The 20,262-nt window shown below is 40.0% G+C and overlaps 2 protein-coding genes across 5 annotated transcripts in view; one reads left to right on the top strand and one right to left on the bottom strand.

The window, feature by feature from the left end:
- The window catches only part of FAM227B (family with sequence similarity 227 member B), a 112,653-nt gene that overhangs the window by 15,317 nt on the left and 77,074 nt on the right, over positions 1-20,262 (top strand). For both annotated transcript variants that reach the window (XM_081839020.1, XM_081839021.1), the window contains exons 7-10: positions 610-708; positions 1,361-1,462; positions 2,677-2,803; positions 4,493-4,645. In XM_081839020.1, coding sequence (XP_081695146.1) covers positions 610-708; positions 1,361-1,462; positions 2,677-2,803; positions 4,493-4,645 — 481 coding nt within the window. The remainder of the gene's footprint in view (positions 1-609; positions 709-1,360; positions 1,463-2,676; positions 2,804-4,492; positions 4,646-20,262) is intronic.
- Positions 9,564-20,262, bottom strand: part of FGF7 (fibroblast growth factor 7) — a 58,120-nt gene continuing 47,421 nt past the window's right edge. For all 3 annotated transcript variants that reach the window (XM_081839357.1, XM_081839355.1, XM_081839356.1), the window contains exons 3-4: positions 12,452-12,555; positions 9,564-10,623 (exon numbers count right to left, since the gene is read on the bottom strand). In XM_081839357.1, the coding sequence (XP_081695483.1) occupies positions 10,429-10,623; positions 12,452-12,555 (299 nt within the window). In that variant the 3' untranslated portion in view covers positions 9,564-10,428. The remainder of the gene's footprint in view (positions 10,624-12,451; positions 12,556-20,262) is intronic.

Below are 20,262 nucleotides of genomic sequence, written 5' to 3'. Positions count from 1 at the left end.
TCTTTAATATATTGTTGCACACCACCCCAATCTCCAGGTGGTGCAAGATAACAAATAAGGATCTGTAGAATGGAAATGCTCAGCTTATGGTCAGCTCCAGGCACTTGCCCAGAGTTCGTGTTTCCTTTGGAATGAGGTACAGCAGAGACTGTGGTGTCTATGATACATGGTTTATTTACACATATATAAAACCTGAGCCTACAATGGAGGGGTTCACAGCATTAACACCACCAAAGAGTCTTGTTTCTCCCATAGCCACAGCCTTCAAACATGACAGAAATCAAACATGACTCTTACTCTTTCCAGTTTCCTGATTTTTCCTCTGGCTCTCATCACTTCCAAACTCTTCTCTCAACACTGGTTTTTTCTGTTGAGGGAGTGGGGCAGGGATTAGAGGGGTCTCTCTCTCTCCCTGTCCCTCTCCCCACACTTACAACAATATCAAATTGATTATCACTCAAGTCTCTGATGCTCAACAACACCATATTGGAAAAACATCATGTTTTAATCAGGGGCACTCCCTTTGAAGTATATATGTTTGGGACTGCATAAAAAAAGGTATTGTTCATCACTTTGTTGTAATTATGTTTTTTCATTTTTTTTTAACAGGGAGTGGATACAAAAATTCTGAAGAAATTGTTTATCTCTGAAGCATCCCTTGCAATTTTACAGGATTGCTTTTGGTGGTGGTTTCTTCACAAGTTCAAGGTATGAAGACACAGAGCTTTATTTTCATTCTTATCCAAATTAAAAAACGTAATTCGAATATATAAAATTTCTTGATCATGAATGAATCTGTGCTCACATACATGGACTTCTGTGTTAAATAACTGCTGCCCTTTGACTGATTTGTATTGAAAGACAAACAGAATAAGTCCCACAGAGAGTGATAATAACCCTGAAAGAGTGTTGCATTTGTGGGGTAAATAACCCATACTAGAGAGCTTAAATCTGACATCCAAGGTGTGTGCAAATGCTATAACCCTTATGTCATGCCTGGGCTTTTCATATATGAGATGTAAGCCGTTGTTTGCATTATCAGTGCAACAAAGAGTGAAAGCAAGCAACTTGGGGTAGATACAACATTAACTACAAAAATTCCACTCATCTTTCTCCCTCTCTCTCTCTCTCTCTCTCTCTCACACACACACACACACACACACACAGAGAGAGAGAGAGAGAGAGGGGGGGGGAGAGTTTCCTATGTCATGTAACCTTTTTAGCTCCAAAATCACAATCATGATCACTCTGAAGTTCCGGTTAATTCATACATTATTTCTACCACCTGTGCTTAAAATCAGTGCTAAGTGAAACAATGAAATATCAATGCTAATAATACCTTTTCCTGATTTATTTCAAGCCTGATCAAGCTGAACAGGACCACCTTTTTGATAGAATATCAGACAGCTTTGTGGCGCTTCTCTTGAGTACTCCCAGTTTCATAAAAGATCCTTTCTTTCAGGTAAAGACACTAATAGGTATTTTTCAATCGTGAGTGTTGCCCCAGAATGCATCCCTTTGGCATCCTTATACTGTATACTTAAAAGCATAAGTATATACTTATACTTTTAAAAGAGGCCCTGTAGAACATGTGTACTCTGTATCCACAGGGCCTCTTTTAAAGGACTCGCCCTGTATATCCTTATTCTGTACACTATCATGCTGCCTCTTAAACTCTTTTCGGAGATGAAGATACCCAGGTCCTTTAGCTGCTCCTATGTTTTGCCTTCAAGCCCTTTTATGGTCACTCTTTATACTGGTGCCAGTGACTGCATCCTCAGCCATTGTCGAAGGTCCAACCTACACTTTATGGGATGTATGGGTACTGTCACCTCACTACCCCCAGGTAACGTTGCTGGAAAAATAATGTAGTATATACAGGCTTGGGAAATACGGCACGTACATGATAATGTGTAATTATCACAGGTTCTTGTAGAGCTTGTCTTGAGGTCTGGGCTGGATGTCTTGTTAGAATAAAGTTATAAACTCAAACAGAAGCAACTGGTCCCTGGTTTTGGGGGCCCAGCCAGTTTAGTCCTCTGAGGCCAAGGGCAAGTATACCTGGCTGCCCCCCCCCCCCCCCGCTCTGCATGGGCCTGAAGTATTGTACTCAGGCTACATGTACTTTATTGCATTTTCATTACTTCTGTTTCTTTCTCTGTACTTCATTGTGGTGTATGTGAGTTTGTCCCATTTGTATTTCAGTTTTAAGTTTTTGGTTCTTTGTTACAATAATGTTTAAGGTAGTTGGTGTCACTTCTGACATGGTGCAACAATACTGTAACAAAAATAAAATAAAATGAATTGTTTTCCAAACCATGTATCACAGGTTTTGTCTCCTTGGCTGCTGCTTGTGGAGACAAGGAAACATCACATAATATCCATAATAAAGCTTTTTTGCTCTCCGTAGTTTTTGATGATAAATAGTACAATAGTAACCCCCCAATTTGTTACTTTACCTAAAAAGTATTCTCTGTACATTGCTTCACAAGATGTTAAGCTAGCTGCCATGCTTACTTACTTCGCACATTGGCAGAACTATTCATTTTGCCACAAATAATGATTCAGCTATGTTTAAATGTCTGGGTTTGTTATTAACTATACTTTGCTTATTCTTTATATTACTCACTGCCAACTTTAAATGTTTTAAATTTAGCTTTGTTTGTATTTTGGCAGATGTACCCTGACTGCTTGTCACAAGCCATCTATGTTACTTTTTGTGAAGCTTTTCCTGAATCCCGTCTTCGTTTCACTGACAAATTTAAAGAGGAACTAATGGATTTAGTTTTTCAGTGGATAAGAGGTACCACAATTTGTCTTTGAAATTTATGGTATTAGGACTTTTCAAAAATATCTTTTCTACATAACTTTATATATTCAGCATTTTATTCCAGTCAACATCAGTACTGCAGAATAGTAAAGAATAATAACACTAACACTCTAATAATGAAAACAATGAGTCCTGTGGCACCTTCCAAGTTTATTGCAATACATGTTTTTGCAAATGAAAACTTTCAAGTCGATGAGAGCTTATGCCACAACAATTCAGTCTTTAAGGACTAAAGTAGATAGCATGCTAAATGCTTCACTCTTAATCAAGGTTTAAGAAAATATAATAGTGGGGTGAGATACCCAATTTTCATTGGAACAGCAGCACACAGTGTGTGTGGGGGAGGTTTAACTGTTCCTTCCTCAGCCCCAATCCCAATAAAATCTGCAGAAACAACACGCACGCACGCGCGCACACACACACACACACACACACACACTAATGCGGGGAGGATTTTCAGTGGGATTACAGCTGAGGAAGGAATGCTTAAACCTTCCTTCTCCAATACTGTGATCCTCATGAAAAGTGGACTCTCCTACTTGCTAGAAACTTATGATGCCCTGGTGACATTTGAAGTGATGAGCTTCAGGCATATATATGTAGTTTTGTCCCAATACTTTATGGGCTCTTTGTTGCAAGCAATTACTACTATTTATTACTATTCTCACTGTCATTATCATTATCGCTAAATTTATTACCTGCCCTTCACTGGCAGGTTTTTGGGCGAGTTGCAATTTAGAGTTCAGAATTAAATACAATGAAAACATATTACATTCACAAGAATAGGCAAATCAGTAAATGGTGGGGTGGTGGCGCTATTATTGTATTAACACAACTGTCTCTTTAGAATTTGTCACAATGCAGTCCTCTTGGGGAGTACCATCCTTCTGTGCTCAATGGAATTTACATGCTTAGAATTATGCTGTTAAAGTGAAACAGCTAAAACTCTCGCTTCATGAGTATAACATGTATCAAGGGTTTGTCTTAGGAAGTACCAAATGTAATTTCAGCTGTGCTTATAATTTTATGGTACAAGTGTTACTGAATAACTAAAACGTACGCCCCAGTGATGATGACATTCTCATTGAAATAATGCTTGTCATTCAAAATAATTGCAAGTATGGAATGAAGTAGAACTCCTCAGATATGAACTACTAAATGTGCTTTATAGTTCTCAGGGTCGGCAGGCTTTAGAGAGCTGCCCCAGCCACATTTCAGTGTGTATTCCCCCCTCAAATACAACCATGGTGATCAAATGTATTCTTATGTGGTTATAACACTTGCAAGATAGCCAGTCTAGTTCCTATTGTGAACTCAAATAATCCACCACCAAATACAACTAATTTCATGTCTGAATAATCTACAGTGAAAAGTGATAAAATTAACAAAACTAGGACAACATAAAGCATTATGCCTCTTCTTTAGAAATATCCATCGAATGTTAGTTCTCAGTTTCCAGTAAGAAAATGAAGAATGTTAGAAAGAAAATGAATGAAGAATAAACCCCAGTTTGCTAACAAAGCAGCAGGCTGTTGAGGATACAGTGTATACCAAGAAGTAAACATGTGCCTTTCTTTCTGTCTTTCTTTGGTAACAAAAGAACCGAAAAGCTCTTGTCGGTTCTTTTTTTAAAACACACACACATTAATTTATGCTTTGCAGGTTTCAAACCACAAAAATCTGCTTGGAAGAAATGGAATTTATTCTGGTTGGAAGCGCCCCTGACACAAATGCAGAAAACAGATTCCTTACATAAGTTATCTAGTTTGAAACTCCAAAACTCTGTGATTAAGACAAGGTCAATCGGAAAGTCTTGTAAGTACCAGGCGAAGAACTTAAAAAGTTATTGAATGTTTGTTTCAGAATACTGGCATAATATTGGCCACCGTATTAGTGAAATAGAGATCAATATTATAAATCTTAAGGATAAATATGAACCTTGTAATTTATTGTTGCTTCAGAGGAATCAAAACAAAATGACAAATGCTTACTCCCCAGCCATGAGGTTCAGGATGCAATATCAGCAAGGAATGATTTTGAGTATCATTTATGTTGAGACAAGGCTGTTGTGATGGGTTCAGCTTAGGACTGGTGTTGAAGACATCTGGGAACTTTGTGGTGCCTGGTACAAGTTACCCCACTTCTTAAGAAGATGGGACAGTGAATAGATGAGTCTTTGTACTGATTCCCTATTACATTTTTTTTTTTACATAAATCGAAGTGTGGTTTTAACCTTTAAAAACATGAACAACGTAAACCCTGGACTCAGCTAGACTGGTAAAGAAAAAGTGATTTATATGCGTTGTACATGCAATATAGCATTTTGCCACCATATGGCACAGTGGAGTCCCATTTTTCCTCTGCCTGTTTTCCCTTGTTTAAATTTACAACGTGTTTAACTGAAACGCATCTTTGACATGTCTAAATCCAACCCCTGTACCATGGAGACATTGTTGTCCTATGCCACATCATAATCTTTTAGATGTACTGAGAACACTTTCTTAATTATCCTATCCATGTTCTAAGTATAGTAAGGAAAAGCACCGCAAAAATTACAAGACCCTTCTCCCAACAACTTTTCTGGCCCTTTTTCTAAGGTTTTGTAAAATCAATCTTTTCAGTCTGAGATTTTATAATGACAAGCAACAAACATTTGCATAGAGTCTGGAAATACCATGTTTAAGAATTTGTTGGGAGCTATAATGTATTCTACACATGTAAGATTTGCTTTATATACAAGGAGGAATCGCTGTAGCTTAGTGAAAGCATGCAATATTCGCCTTAATTTGGAGCAGAATGTACATGGCCAATACAAATCTTGCAAGGTGCAGAAAAAAGGATATATAAAGAGTGCCTCCCATAGCTGTCTGTTTCCAAAAGACTTGATAATGTTGTTGCTCGGGTGGTAATTCCTAGAAAAAACTTTAGTAGGAGTACAGTAATATGCCAAACGCTGTAGGTCAGGGATCAAAATATTATGTCCCAGGCAAAAATTATAAATTGTTTCTGTCTCAAGTTTGGATGGAGGAAATGCATCCCAGTTTGAATGTTCTTCACAAAATAAAAAGCTTGTTTCTCTCTTTCTGTTATGAAATGGCCACTGGGTGGGCAGTAGTTGTGGCCTGTCACACCAGACCCCTGGCCTCACAGAACAAAGGGCTCTCCATTGTGAGGCCGGCGACTGGGGAAATTCCTCAGCCAGCCACAACGAGGGCCGGGATAGCCTGCCACTGGTTGAGGTCAGGTGGCTGCTGGGCCCTGCTGTTAGGTCAATCAGTAGACCTTACTTTGGTACTTTAATTTCTGCCATATTTATCTTGTATGCTGGCCTTTTCTTCCTTGCACAGCTTATTGACCTTGCTGTGGTTCATTAATGGTTGCTGTATTTCGAGCCAGAAATGAATTTGCCTGCTAACAGATTGGCCCTGTCTGGAGGTTTTGCAAATAGCAAATAGTCACAACTTTTCTGGATAAGGCATTGGATGGAATCCTTATTCACATATTGGGGCGGGGTAAAGTGGTGCAGCGGGGTAAAGTGGGGACGCGGGTGGCGCTGTGGTTTAAACCACAGAGCCTAGGACTTGCTGATCAGAAGGTCAGCGGTTCGAATCCCCACAATGGGGTGAGCTCCTGTTGCTCGGTCCCTGCTCCTGCCAACCTAGCAGTTCAAAAGCATGTCAAAGTGCAAGTAGAAAAATAGGTACCACTCCGGCAGGAAGGTAAACGGTGTTTCCGTGCGCTGCTCTGGTTCGCCAGAAGCGGCTTAGTCATGCTGACCACATGACCCGGAAGCTGTACACCGGCTCCCTTGGCTAATAAAGCGAGATGAGCGCCGCAACCCCAGAGTCGGTCACAACTGGACCTAATGGTCAGGGGTCCCTTTACCTTTACCTTAAAGTGGTGCAGCACCCCTATCCTAAAACAGGTGCAATTGCAGGGTAGCCCATTAGAGGGATCTAGTAGCAAGACTTTGTTCAGAAACCAAGTGTGGGACAGACAGGGCCATAGAGCTTTAGACAGCAGCCTCAGAAGCCCACCTATGTAGACCCACATCTTCAATGTTCTTCAATCCCAGGCTCAACCCTGCTGTAGCATCAGCTGGGGACTGAGAATTGATATACACACAATGTATATCCATAAAGGATGTGGCTAATTTTAAACCCCAGAATGTTGTCTTGTGCAGATTGTTACTGTTATCGTAGGCTAGGCCTTTGTTCCCTGGGGGAGGGAATCACTGCGATTGGGTCTGCAATACTAAGCAATTTCTTCTCATTGTTATCTCAGCTCTTTGTTTTCAAGAGTATTGAAACAACGCTTCCATTTCTAACATTTTGAGCAGAATGTTTGTGAATCAGGGTAGACTGACCGTGGGGAGTTAATACTGACGTTCCAAATAAAATTGGAGAGAATCTCCTATTCTAGAACAGGAATGTAAGTGGTTATAAAATTTCAGTACTTGGAATGCCTTATGATTTGCAAGTTAACAACCCTTAGCCAGTGTATTATTAGATTAACTACAGGGCCAAGGGCTTTAATGTTTGACTTTCTTCATATGTAGGTAATTTTGTTGCATGCTTAAGACTTTATTGGGGGGGGGCTTAAGACTTATATGTTTTAAAGCATTAGAAATACTTAAGCGGTGTGTATGCCTTCATGACTGGATGTCTCATGCCCAAGATTTTATGTAACGCCTTCAAAATGTATGATTAAGCGATTTTTCATACGGTCTTGCTCTGATATGATCCTACTAAGCAACACCAGTACTGTTAAATTTATTCTGTATAATATCACTCCAGACCCTCCTAGTGTCCCAATTTTCCAGGAACGTCCTTGATTTAGAGAAGCTGTCCCGGTTTCTGATTGGATCCTGAAACTTCAAACTTTTCCTTAGGTCCCTATTTTCATCAGAGAAATGTTGGAGGGAAATATGGTCACTCTAATAGTCAAGTAACTATCATAGAATCATAGAATTGGAAGAAACTACAAAGATAATCTAGTTCAGCTCCCTGCACTGCAGGAATATTTTGCCCAACGTGGGGCTTCAACCCACGAGCCTGAGATTAAGAGTCTCATGCTCTACCAACTGAGCTATCCCCCAAGGCTATGAAACATGCACTAGAATATTGATATCCACTATAAAAATAATAGTGTGAAACAGAATAGTTATTAAATTGTAGGGAAAACATATTTGTCCCATTGAGCTGAGAAACGTATGGTTCCCACTATTATTCTCCAGCAGCTGGTATTTAGAGGCATACTGACCCTGATTCTGAATATGGTATTTAGACATTGTGACTACTTTCTCTCCCATGAATTTGTCTCTTTAAATCACTCTGAATTGGTGGCCATCACTACCTATTGCTGCAGCGAATTCTATTGAATGCTGTTCTCCTGGTATTTATTTTGGATCATAAGCGAGACAAACTCTTCTTCTCCTTGATTTATGATGATAGACAGAGCCTAGTGTTACGCCTGCCAAACCAAATGTAGAAGAAATATTTAAAAATACAAAAAGAACTGTCAGCGAGACTTAAGAGCCTTTGGATTGTATAGCTTTTAAATGTAATTGTTTAATAAGGATTTTGTTTTAAAAAACCTAGTTATGCTTGTGGGTTTAATTTTAAGTGTTCTGGTATGCATTTTAAGGCTAGCTTCAGTTGATCAGCTAATGAAACCCACAGTAGCTGAAACATTTTTCTTTCTTTCTAATGAATGTTGTCTTGACAAATGCAGTGTTCAGTTCTTTCCCAGCCACGTGTGTGTATTTAAATGTGTAAAGGGGAATATTATTGTGTGCGTATACTTACAAATCGAAATGCCCTCATTTAACGCAATGAATAACAGTGTAGGAAAAGGTAAAAGGCCTTTCCACAAGCCCAACTCTTGACTCCCCCTACTTTTGGCCAATTCAGCTTCTCTGGTAGCAAAGGGGTTGGTGATTCAAGTGGTGCTGAATAGCAAAGGAATTTTGCAACAGAATATCATGCAACAGAATTTGCTCTTTTGCAGATTATTTCAGATCTAGATTTGAAGTGCTTTTCAGTCAGTTTTTGGGGGTCCTCTCCTTAGTATTTCCTGAAAAGAGTATGGTAAATTATTGTATTATATTATATTATATTATATTATATTATATTATATTATATTATATTATATTATATTATATATCCATATTGTAACAGAGGCAATTTAAATGGATTCAAAGAACAGCTGGATCATAGTGTAGCAAAAAACGGGAACTGTTGTCGTTTTCTCCCTCTGTAGATACAACCCTATGCCCTATTTCGATTACATCTTTGCACAACTGCCGAGCTATGCTCCCAAAGCTCAGTTGTAAAACAACAATCATATCACTTAGTTAATTTAGCATGAGGCGGAGTCAGTCAGCAAGCAGAGCATTTTCCAAAAAGTTCCTTGTCCAATCTTTTAATAGAGCCCTGTGTACATAGCCCTATGGCTTTAGATTTTTTGGGATTTGGGTGCTGTTCTATTTGAGACTTCCATTGTAAGAAGGGCTGCAGGCTGTCATTTTTGTCTGCCATCCAGTGCACATTGGCAAGAGTATTATGTACTAGACATTGTGTCTGGTCATAGAAGGTGGGGCGGGGGGGGGCGGGGAGGTGGCTCAGACAGACTGTTTTGTTACTTCTTTAGAATTAAAAGCATATGAAACAGACGCAGCTTAATAAGTTTTTTTATAAATAACATCAACTTAAATAACTTAATAAAGTTCAACTATAACTTAAAATAAAGTTTAATGCTTTAACAGAAGAAGCATGAATAGGTGAAAAAAATATCAAGCCATATACCCTAACAGAAATTATATAAAAAGATAGGTTATGTTACATAAAAACCCATATGATGTCTGAATTTTTACTTCGTCGTTATAGAAAAGGATATTTTGAGGAAAGTGAGATGAAATACATTTCCCTTATTAATATTATTTCATATACACTATTTTTTTAACATCTTTCAGAGCAGCGTTAGGCATTCTTACTAATACATATGAATACATTGCAGTGGTGCAACCTTCATCTTCCATACTAGCTTTATTGTCTGAATACCGCAGAAATCCAATTTCAAATTACTTTAAAACTTACACATTTTTCCTGGAAAGTATTCCATACTGCTCCACCTCCATGCTTAGTACTGACTTGATCATCTGAAGACTCATTCCAGCAGCCATCAAGTCCAACATATTTTACATAACATTTTCATCTGCTTTATTATTATCATCATTATTATTATAGCAGCCATGTTTAATTAAGCAGATAGGTTTATTTTAAATAAAATATCATCAGATAATCAAGTCATGACTTAATGCATAAGGGTAAATTTAACTTAACAATCTGCAAAGCTACTCTTATACTAACATGAGGATTGTACAACTCTTTACAATTTTTTACAACTTTTAGTTACTAAATCAGATGTAGTGTATCTTCATTTTTTTTTAAAGGCAGTCTCTTAAAAATAAACATAAATGCGCAAGTCCAGCTTGTTCAGTTTTTCAGTAGTATTCCAGCTTCTCTTCCTTGCACTTTCAAACAGTTCCCTTGTGAAATTAAACATTTTGCTGGAACTGGTTCTCCATAGATTTGTGATTAGGGTGCTGGCCGTGGAAGGAATTGGGAAGATATATCTTCTTTACTTGTTTTCTGACCTCTCTTGGGGGCGCCATTCTGTTTCAATGCAATATACATCTCTTTCCCTTTGTGTGTCCAGTTTGCTGAAGCATATGTATTATAATGGTTTTCTTGAATCCATTCTATGAAGTTGCAGTCCTCATTGCATACTTTCTGTTAAAAAAAAAAAAAGACAATAGGTCACATGAACGCTGAAATTGTTCATTGTATTGTAAAAAAACCCATCAGAACTTTAAATGTGCAGTTTAAACAATTTATGTCTGTTAAAATGTATCCGTTTTTGCAAATCTCTTGCATTGTTGTGAAGGGGAATGATTTTCATTAATGCAAAAATGCTCAGACATGTTTGGGTGAAATCCTGATTCATTGTAAAAAAAGAAAGAAAGCTGTAACTGAGTCCATTCAGGAATTCAGTTCTCATCTTAACATTGCATTATGTACATCCCTAAAAAATTTCGTGGACCCAGTCTCTGTCATGAGATAATGATCTGTTATAAGCTGAAATGTGCCCCATCTTAGAAACAGATTTCTTTTGATAACTCTGCATATCTGCACAGTTGTAAGGATGGCTGCAGAGCACGACATGCAAGCCTCAGTGCCGGATTTATGTATAGGCTAAGTAGGCTGAAGCCTAGGGCCTCTAAATCTAGGGGGCCCCACCAGCCCACCCGCTCCCCAGTGGGCAGAGGCAAAGCAGCCTGCTCCGGTACCCGGAGCGGCGCTCATCCCAGGGAGCCTGGTGCGCATCCTGCAGGGGCGTGACGTGCATCCCAGGGCCGTGGTGCTTGTCCCAGGGGTGTGGTGTGCCACCCATAAGGGTGTGGCACACTGCCTGGGGTGCGCGGCACACAATGCTCCCAATCGGGAGTCAGCATTTGGTCCTTCTTCATCCCGTCCAGGCCTTCTTCGTCCCAGCCAGGCCTTCTTTGTCCTGGCCAGGGCTGCTTCTTCCCAACCAGGTCTTTGGCGTCCCAGCCAGGCCTTCTTCGTCCAGGCCAGGACTTCTTTGTCCAGGCCAGGACTTCTTCGTCCAGGCCAGGCCTTCTTCATCCCGACCATTCCATGCTTGTCCATTGTTAATCATTATCAGGAAGTAAGTCAAGATGTGGGTGGCATAGCTTATCCTGGGGAAAGCCAAGAGCGTACAGTGGTGCCCCGCAAGACGAATGCCTCGCAAGACGGAAAACCTGGTAGACAAAAGGGTTTTCCGTTTTGGAGGTGCTTCGCAAAACGAATTTCCTATGGGCTTGCTTCGCAAGACGAAAATGACTTGCGAGTTCCTGCGGGGGTTTTTTTCCCTTCCCCCCTCTTTTTCTAAGCCGCTAAGCCGCTTATCAGCTGATCCGCTAAGCCACTTAACAGCTGATCCGCTAAGCCGCTTATCAGCTGATCCACTAAGCTGCTAAGCCGCTTAACACCTGAGCCGCTAAGCCGCTAAGCCGCTTAACAGCTGATCCGCTAAGCCACTTATCAGCTGATCCGCTAAGCCGCTAAGCCGCTAATAGCGCTAAGCCGCTAAGCCGCTAATGGGCTTGCTTCGCAAGACGAAAAAACCGCAAGACGAAGAGACTCGCATAACGGATTCTTTTCGTCTTGCGAGGCACCACTGTATATGCAAGGAATAGGCGAACAGATCAGGCAAGAGCAGGGAAAGATAAAGGAATCTAGACATAGGCAAGGCACTCTAAGCAGGAGACGTTGACCAGCCTGTTACCTCTTGCTTTGTTTTATATGTCATTTGGGAGGCTGGAGCCAAAGCAGGGAAGCTCAGCTGACTTCAGCTGAGCTTGCATTCCAAGGCAGAACAGGACCCGGAAACAATTTCCACCATTCTGTAAAAGCAACCCAGCTTCACAATTTTTAATGTGCTCCCACATATTGGGGGCATTATGTAAAATATAACCGGTACATACTTTTTTTTCTAAGCAAATATGTTATTTGCCTGTTAAATAAAATCTGCTGCTAATAATTATGCCAGTACCTTTCCATAGAGTTTTCCGGACTTGTTCATGGCTAGAAAGTATTCACTTGCCACTCCTTTGATTGCCACTATTCCAATTGCCACTGTTCTTATTTCGAGAATACCTGCAAGGAATAACAGTGAAGTCTGTAATTTGGCTATCTGCTTTTGAAGTGGCATAACAAGACAATTTCTCTTGATTTCACAGTATTTTAAAAAATATATAGGATCAAGTGATAAAGCAGGGGTGGAAAAAAAATCAAATCTTTTAAACATAACCATGTATGTAGTCAGCATTCTTAACTACGGTAATTTCTTCATTTAAAAAACAAAGGACAGGTTTCTCCTAATTAACCAATCATCGTAAGCCCTCTATAAGGGCTTCTGCTTATGTAATGGGGCTTCCCTCCCCCTTCCTGTGTGCTCTTGCACCCCGTGAAATTTGATTGGTGTGTGTGTGTGGAACAACATTGCAGTTGGAACATTCAACACATCATAACATCGGATTCCACCCAAAGAGTACATACAACCCATTACAAACTCCACTGAAGTGTGCTCACACATAAGAACTCCCATGCTTATATGAATTACACTAATATCCATTATATATGACCATGCAAACTTTTCACACTACCACTTAGTCCTGTACAGTGGTACCTCGGGTTAAGAACTTAATTCGTTCTGGAGGTCCGTTCTTAAACTGAAACTGTTCTTAACCTGAAGCACCGCTTTAGCTAATGGGGCCTCCTGCTGCCACTGCACCGCCAGAGCACGATTTCTGTTCTCATCCTGAAGCAAAGTTCTTAACCCAAGGTACTACTTCTGGGTTAGTGGAGTCTATAATCTGAAGCATCTGTAACCTGAAGCGTATGTAACCCAAGGTACCACTGTATTTACAAATTATCCATTTGCCACTATATTTTTGTGTTATAAAGAAATTTGGAACTTTGGTTATATTTTTTCTTGTGCTCTTTGAAGCATTTGCATTTCTCATTCTAAGTGAATGCTTTAGATCAGTTTTAATCAGGATTCAGATAATTGTCCCCCCCCCCCCCCAAGATTACATTGACAAAATTTGTAAGAAATTTACCAGTGCCATCTCTGTGCAAGCGCACAAACTTTAGAACTTGTAAATGATAGAAAACAGACCTTGGCAACTACCAGAAGATAAAGTATCTGTCTGACCCTTGTGGCTGTTGAAAACTGACAGGCACTGAAAATATATCTGTGTCACATAACAAGAAACAAGTAAAATTTACTATTGGAGCTTTTTCATTCAGATGCATTTTACTTGTATAATTGGGAAGTTGTTCCTGCATTAATGGTTTATTGGTTACAAAATATTTCTTGATCTAGTTAAGGAAGCCTACATGTAAAAATGGGTTTCTACATACAGTGCAGATCGTCTTCTGAATTGGGCTTGTGTACATACAAGGATGCTGCATAGGAGTGGGATGGAGGACTTGTATCACGTCTCCAGGGGTACATGTAGAGTGGCTCTTGTTGGATTGGGACCTCAGGTTTGGAAGACTGGGAGCTCCTGGCACTATCCAGTTTTTGCTGTTCTGCTGGAAGCCACGTGCTACTGCCATTGACTTTCCACCATTTGAATGGTATATATCGTATTATGGCATGACTTAGGGCGCATGTAGACTTCCTTTTGCACCACGTTTTCCAGCGTAGGCTTGTGAGGGGCTCATATGGGAAGTTGGCAATATTTTCTTTAAGTTCTTTTGCAGAGATAGAGCTGTCAGAGGAGGCAAGGAAAGCTGGAGAACGTTCTTATGAGTAGATGTGTTTGTAAATAAGTATGTTGGTCTAGCAATTGAAACAATAGACCAGGCCACTTCTTCATTCATAAATCTGGCCCCAAGTTGACCAAGCATGCTGTTTCAAGCAGTAGGCTGGCATCTTCCCAAAGCCACACCTTGTAGCTAGTTCAGCATCCCAGCCTGAGAAGTCCCTCATTATCTTATTTATTCTTTAGTTACTCCTGTGTTGTTTTCTGTGGAAGTGTTCTGACAGTGTGCAAATAGCAGTACAGAAACACATTGGGAAGGGTTTTAAATTATGCTTTAAAATACATATAAATAAGTATCCAAATAGCAATTATTTCTTTTTGGTTCTTGACATTTTCAGGAAATAGCCAACTATCAGTTGAAAATGTGTGGAAGGAATTCCACAGCTTAGGTCCTGCTAGGCAATGTAAAAAGACATCACTTGCATGGCCCAGGTATATAAGATGTGCTACATGCCAGTGCGGGTTTGACAGTGAAAATAAGACACGTGAGGCCATTGGATGGGTTAAATTAGGCCACAACTTTCTTGATTACAGATGTAAGCTGGTTTGGCATAAGGCATTCGGTAAACAGCTGCCTTCAACCAGCTGGTTGAACCCAGAATGGGTTGGCCCTGACATGAAGGCCACCCCTTGACATGAGTGAAGTGTGATGTTCCTACCAGTGCTGCCTCTCAGAAGGGGTGCTATGACCCATCAGCCCCCATGTGGGCGCCCAGACAGTTCTACCTCTTCCAGGACCCTTTTAATGTGCATGTGTGTATATTTGCCATGGTTTTTCCACTGGTAAAACATCCCTGACCATTAGCAAGCATCAGCTTTACAAAAGATGACCAGCTCATGACTTGACACATGAGGGTAGCAGCATTGCTGTTGCAATACAATAGCTATTTCTCCGCGTTCTCTCTCTGTTTGTCATGTTTCTTAACAAGCTCAAGATCAGCTCTCACAGTAGTGTTCCCAAGAACATTCACACTTTCAGAGGGAAACTTGAGCTCCTTCTCCACATAACAACTTCATGACTGTTTTCTTGGACTTCAAATGACTCAGTAACACCTTTTTTCCATCATGGAACCCAAAGTGACATAATTGTGGTTCCCAATCAGTCACACACCCAGGCACTGAGCAGACCCACAGCTGCTTAGCTTCAGCAGGGTACTGGTCTCATGTGTCTTTTAATAATCAGTAATAAACAGACAATTATATTCTAGCCAACAACAGTACAAAGGACACCCTAGTGATACCACTCTCCAAACGCCCTTCACCATATGGTGAAGACCCATTCATTTGTGCTTTCAAAGGTGCATTTAATCTGACTATTGAAATTAAATATTTAAGGGAGCCAAAAAGATTTGCTGCGGGGTCTATAAACTGCCAATGACAAAATAAAGGGTTGTGTGAGGAACATGGAGTCCATGTACACACAGTTCAAAAAACAGACTATTGCAGTGGCTCTTGCTCTGAATTTGAGTTGGGAAAGAAAGGACTTGGATGGGCTACAGCTAACTTGTGTTTCTAATTAATGAAGGTTGGGAGTGCTTGTTTTTTGAGTTCAGATGACCTTTAAAGATGATACAAGCCAAATCAAATCTCTACATTTTTTATGTTTGCTTTTCATGTTTTAAAATTCAATAATAGGCAATCGAGGAAGTACACATTATGAAGATCAGTGTTGTTTTCTATATGAATAATTTCCAAAGGGCTTTATTAACATTACCAGATGCATGTTGTAATGATGAGCTGAATGTGCTGATTAATTGATTTATTGAATATGAAGAATTACTAGAATGCAGTTTCATTTGTCAGCTGAAAGTGTGTGTGTGTGTGTGTGTGTGTGTTTGTATATATGTCACCAAATCATCTAGAAATGTACCCCCCAATCATCTGTAATTGCATAACCTGAATTTGCTGGTATGTGATTGAATTCCACTTGAAAATAGCAACTGTCTGTAAGCCCTTTCTGTGCTATATTAGCAAAAATAATCTGTTAATTTTCTACCCCGTGTATATATCTATAGCACAGCCTTCATTGAAAACGCTGTACAATAAAATGCTTTAAACCCATAACAATGAAATTGGTCAGACAGTGCTTGTGTAAAACAAAATCAGATAAGAAATTAATACCAGCAAATATAGAAGTGCCTTTATCTTAACCATTCAGCTGGAAATGAAAGCCAAGAAGTGTATCACCAGACATATTCCACAAACAGAGCATCAATTCAGAGAAGGCTCTCTTCCATGTCACCACACTACAGATCTCATCACAAAGGGCCTTCCTTGGCAATCTTAACACACAGGCAGGTTGATAGTGAAGGAAACAATGCTTATTTATTTATTTATTATTTCTTTCATAAAAAGGAAAGACTACTTGCTTGTAGAAAAAAAGCTCAAAGCAGTTTACAAAAAGCATTTAGGAAGAATATTTGCAGCCAATGCAGGTGTTGCTAGATTGGTGCTTCACTCATGGTGCTGAACAATGGCACAATTATTAAAAGCTTTGCATGAACCTTCCCCGCCCTCCCCTTATAGGTGAGAAGATTTCCTAGTCAAAGTTCCTTCAGTTACAGAGATCAGAACACATTGAGAAAGGAGCAGAGACTCATTTTCTGTTGCCCAAGGTTTTGGAATCCATTCTCTATAGAAGTAAATCATTATCTCCCCCCCCCCAAAAAAAAGACATCTTTAAAAGTCTGAGCAAATTTTTCCTGCTAATGATTTATTGCTGTGGGCATATTTGTGCTTCTAATAATGTGAGGTTTGGAGCAAATTTTATTATGTTTATTGTCATTTCACTTGTTTGGGTTTTTTATTATTATTTGACTGGGGGAGTGTTGGGATTTTTTTGTTGATTTTTTTTTTTTTTTTGTAACACTTTTTACATGTACTACTGACACGTCAGGTATCCTTCACCCTGTGCTTTGGATTTGGCTTTTCTTTTGTCTTTCTTTTTCTTAAATTATGTACTTTGCATTTGTCTCCGTTGAATTTTATTTTGTTAGTTTCCCAGCCGAGTTTTCACAGTTACACAAGGTGGTGTTGTTTTTTTTAATTCCACCCCCACCCAGTCTTCTGAAGTGTTAGTTAACCCTCACAGTTTGGTGTAACCTGTAATTTTGATGAGACTTCCCTCCATCCCTTCATTTAAGTCATTCATAATCATGTACCAGTCTCAGGATAGAGTCCTGCAGCATCTGACTTGAAAGCACACTCCCATTTGTTGAGGAGCTATTGATGAACATCCCTTTATGATTTACCAACCAGTTCTAAATTCACCTGGTGGTATAGACAAGTTACAGTTTGTGCTGTTTTGTAACTTCCCCCCCTAACTATTTTATTATTCTACATCAACTAGGGGCATGTGTGTAGGCAGCTTAATTAATAAGAAAAATATTATCATCATTTAGCCCACATTTAGCCAGTTTGCCAATCAAATACCAGTTTGCTAACCAAATTGCTTTGCCAGACTCAAGATAAAATGCCCACAGCACACCCATAATCCATTGAGCTAGCAACTTGATTAGTCTGGTAGGATATACTGTATTCTCAACAAATTTAATGATATCGGAGAGAGAGAGAGAGAGAGAGAGAGAGTGTGAAGGACCAAAAATGCAAAACAGTGGGAATAGATGTTCAGTTTAACACTATTCAGTGATGATGATGAAGGGCTTATCCACTCTTAAGTTTCCTCCGCTCTTTCCAGGCATGGGGAGGGATTTAAAACTCTGTGTCTGAGCGCCCCCCCCCCCTTCTTGCTCCAGAGTTTTCCTCGTGAAAACCTTCTCTTTAAAGTTACAGATAGGTAGCCGTGTTGGTCTGCCATAGTCAAAACAAAATAAAAAAATTCCTTCCAGTAGCACCTTAAAGACCAACTAAGTTAGTTCTTGGTATGAGCTTTCGTGTGCATGCACACTTCTTCAGATACACTGAAACAGAAGTCACCAGACCCTTCTATATAGTGAGAAGGTGGGGAGGGGTATTACTCAGAAGGGTGGTGGGAATGGGTGATTGGCAGATAGCTGTGATGAGCAGTCGTCAACAGGCTCATCACAGCTATCTGCCAATCACCCATTCCCACCACCCTTCTGAGTAATACCCCTCCCCACCTTCTCACTATATAGAAGGGTCTGGTGACTTCTGTTTCAGTGTATCTGAAGAAGTGTGCATGCACACGAAAGCTCATACCAAGAACTAACTTAGTTGGTCTTTAAGGTGCTACTGGAAGGAATTTTTTTATTTTGTTTGTTCTCTTTAAAGTTCAGTCAGAGCAAAAAAGAAAAACAATGCTCGAGCGCGGAGTGTTAAAGCATGGATCCCTGCCTGGAAAAGAGCAGGTCAAAAGGTAGGCAGAAATATATGCTTAAGTAATCCAGAGAACCACCATAGCAAGCACAGAACAAAACATTAGCATTCCGTTCAAATGGGCATCTCATCACAAATGGAAATACAGCTTTAAAAATTAATAAAACTTGAAGTGAAGATATGATACTTTTTTGCAGTAACTAAAAAAGAGGTCCTGGTTTACATGGAAGAGAGACTATATAGGTAAAGAAATTAGGAAACTTTTCTTCATCATGTAAGCAGGCACCAACATCCCTTGCGTGAAAAGTCCATAACTAACCACTGAGAGGCAAGAGTTTGGGAACATCTGTTCCTTTCCAAACTGAAAAGCAGTATAAAGCAGTCTATTAAATTACATGTAAATTAATGCTGAGAACATAAGCAACAACTTCCTCCAGCCTGGTAACACGTGCTTCCAGCTGTCAGGAGCTATCTGGCACCTCCCGATGCCTCACATTTCCTAACTACTTTGATTTCACTGGCATAGAATTGGTGAGGGGTGACCACATGCTGCTACCTCAGACAACACCAGCTTTCATCACCTTAAAGCTATTAGGAAACCCACAATGTTCACTCTGCCTTTCTAGTTTTCCTGCAAGCGCTTGGTACATTTTCTCTGTCTGACATATGATGTTGATAAAAGGGAGCATGTTCTACAGAGATATTATGCTCAGGAATGCAGTAAGAGATAGATCAGGCATATTGATGAAAATTTAAAGCAAATGATTTTATTCGCCACCTACGTTGTCCTTAGAATGGGGTACCCATCTCTCTATGCGGCTGCTTTAAATAGCTGGATCAGACCTCAGAGTTTAACCCCTTCGTCTGCTTCCCCAAACAAATCAGACTAAAGTATATATAACTGCATTTGCCCTCACTCATCCCTTGCTATTACTGTCTCTGTTGTATCTCACATCTTCAAAAGTTAGGTTGTATTGTAATCTCCTTGAGGCAGAAATATGTCCTTGCTAATGATACCCTATAGAGCATACATTTATGGTACTATATAAATCAGTATCCTTGAGTGGCATGCTGCTAATGTGAACTGGTGCATCTCAGCCTTATACAAAGTTACAAATAGTGAAAGCTGGTCCTTTTGGTCCAGTGGGGCACTGCCCCACCAACCTCAGTCTGCCCTCAGCTAGCCTCCACCTGCCTGCCTTCCAACATACAAGTAGCCCAGAGGGTAGACCTGGCTGTTAGATTCCTTTTACTCCTCCACAGTCTGTTTTGCCTTTGTAAAACACAGATGGGAGAAGGATGGGGACAAAACTAGAACTAACTGGCTCTGCCTGACATTGGTTCTGGTTCCACCTCTCTGCCTTTTACCCTACCTGTCCAATGAGCATAGAAGTTACAGGGAACCAGGCAGAGGGCCTTCTTGGTAGTGGCACCTGCCCTGTAGAATGCCCTCCCACCAGATGTCAAAGAGAAAAACAACAACCAGACTTTTAGAAGACATCTAAAGGCAGCCCTATTTAGGGAAGCTTTTAATGTTTAATAGATTATTGTATTTTAATATTCTGTTGGAAGCCGCCCAGAGTGGCTGGGGAAACCCAGCCAGATGGGTGGAGTATAAATTATTCTTATTCTTATTCTTATTATTTATTACTTATTATTATACGCCCCAAGGCAGGCCATAAATTCCATGGGAAGCTGTGGAGTTGTTTTTAAAATATAAAATGACACCTATAAG

The sequence above is a fragment of the Podarcis erhardii genome (genome assembly GCF_964252035.2).
Source record: "Podarcis erhardii genome assembly, chromosome: 14".
Taxonomy (NCBI): domain Eukaryota; kingdom Metazoa; phylum Chordata; class Lepidosauria; order Squamata; family Lacertidae; genus Podarcis; species Podarcis erhardii.
This window is presented reverse-complemented; position numbering and strand designations above follow the sequence as displayed.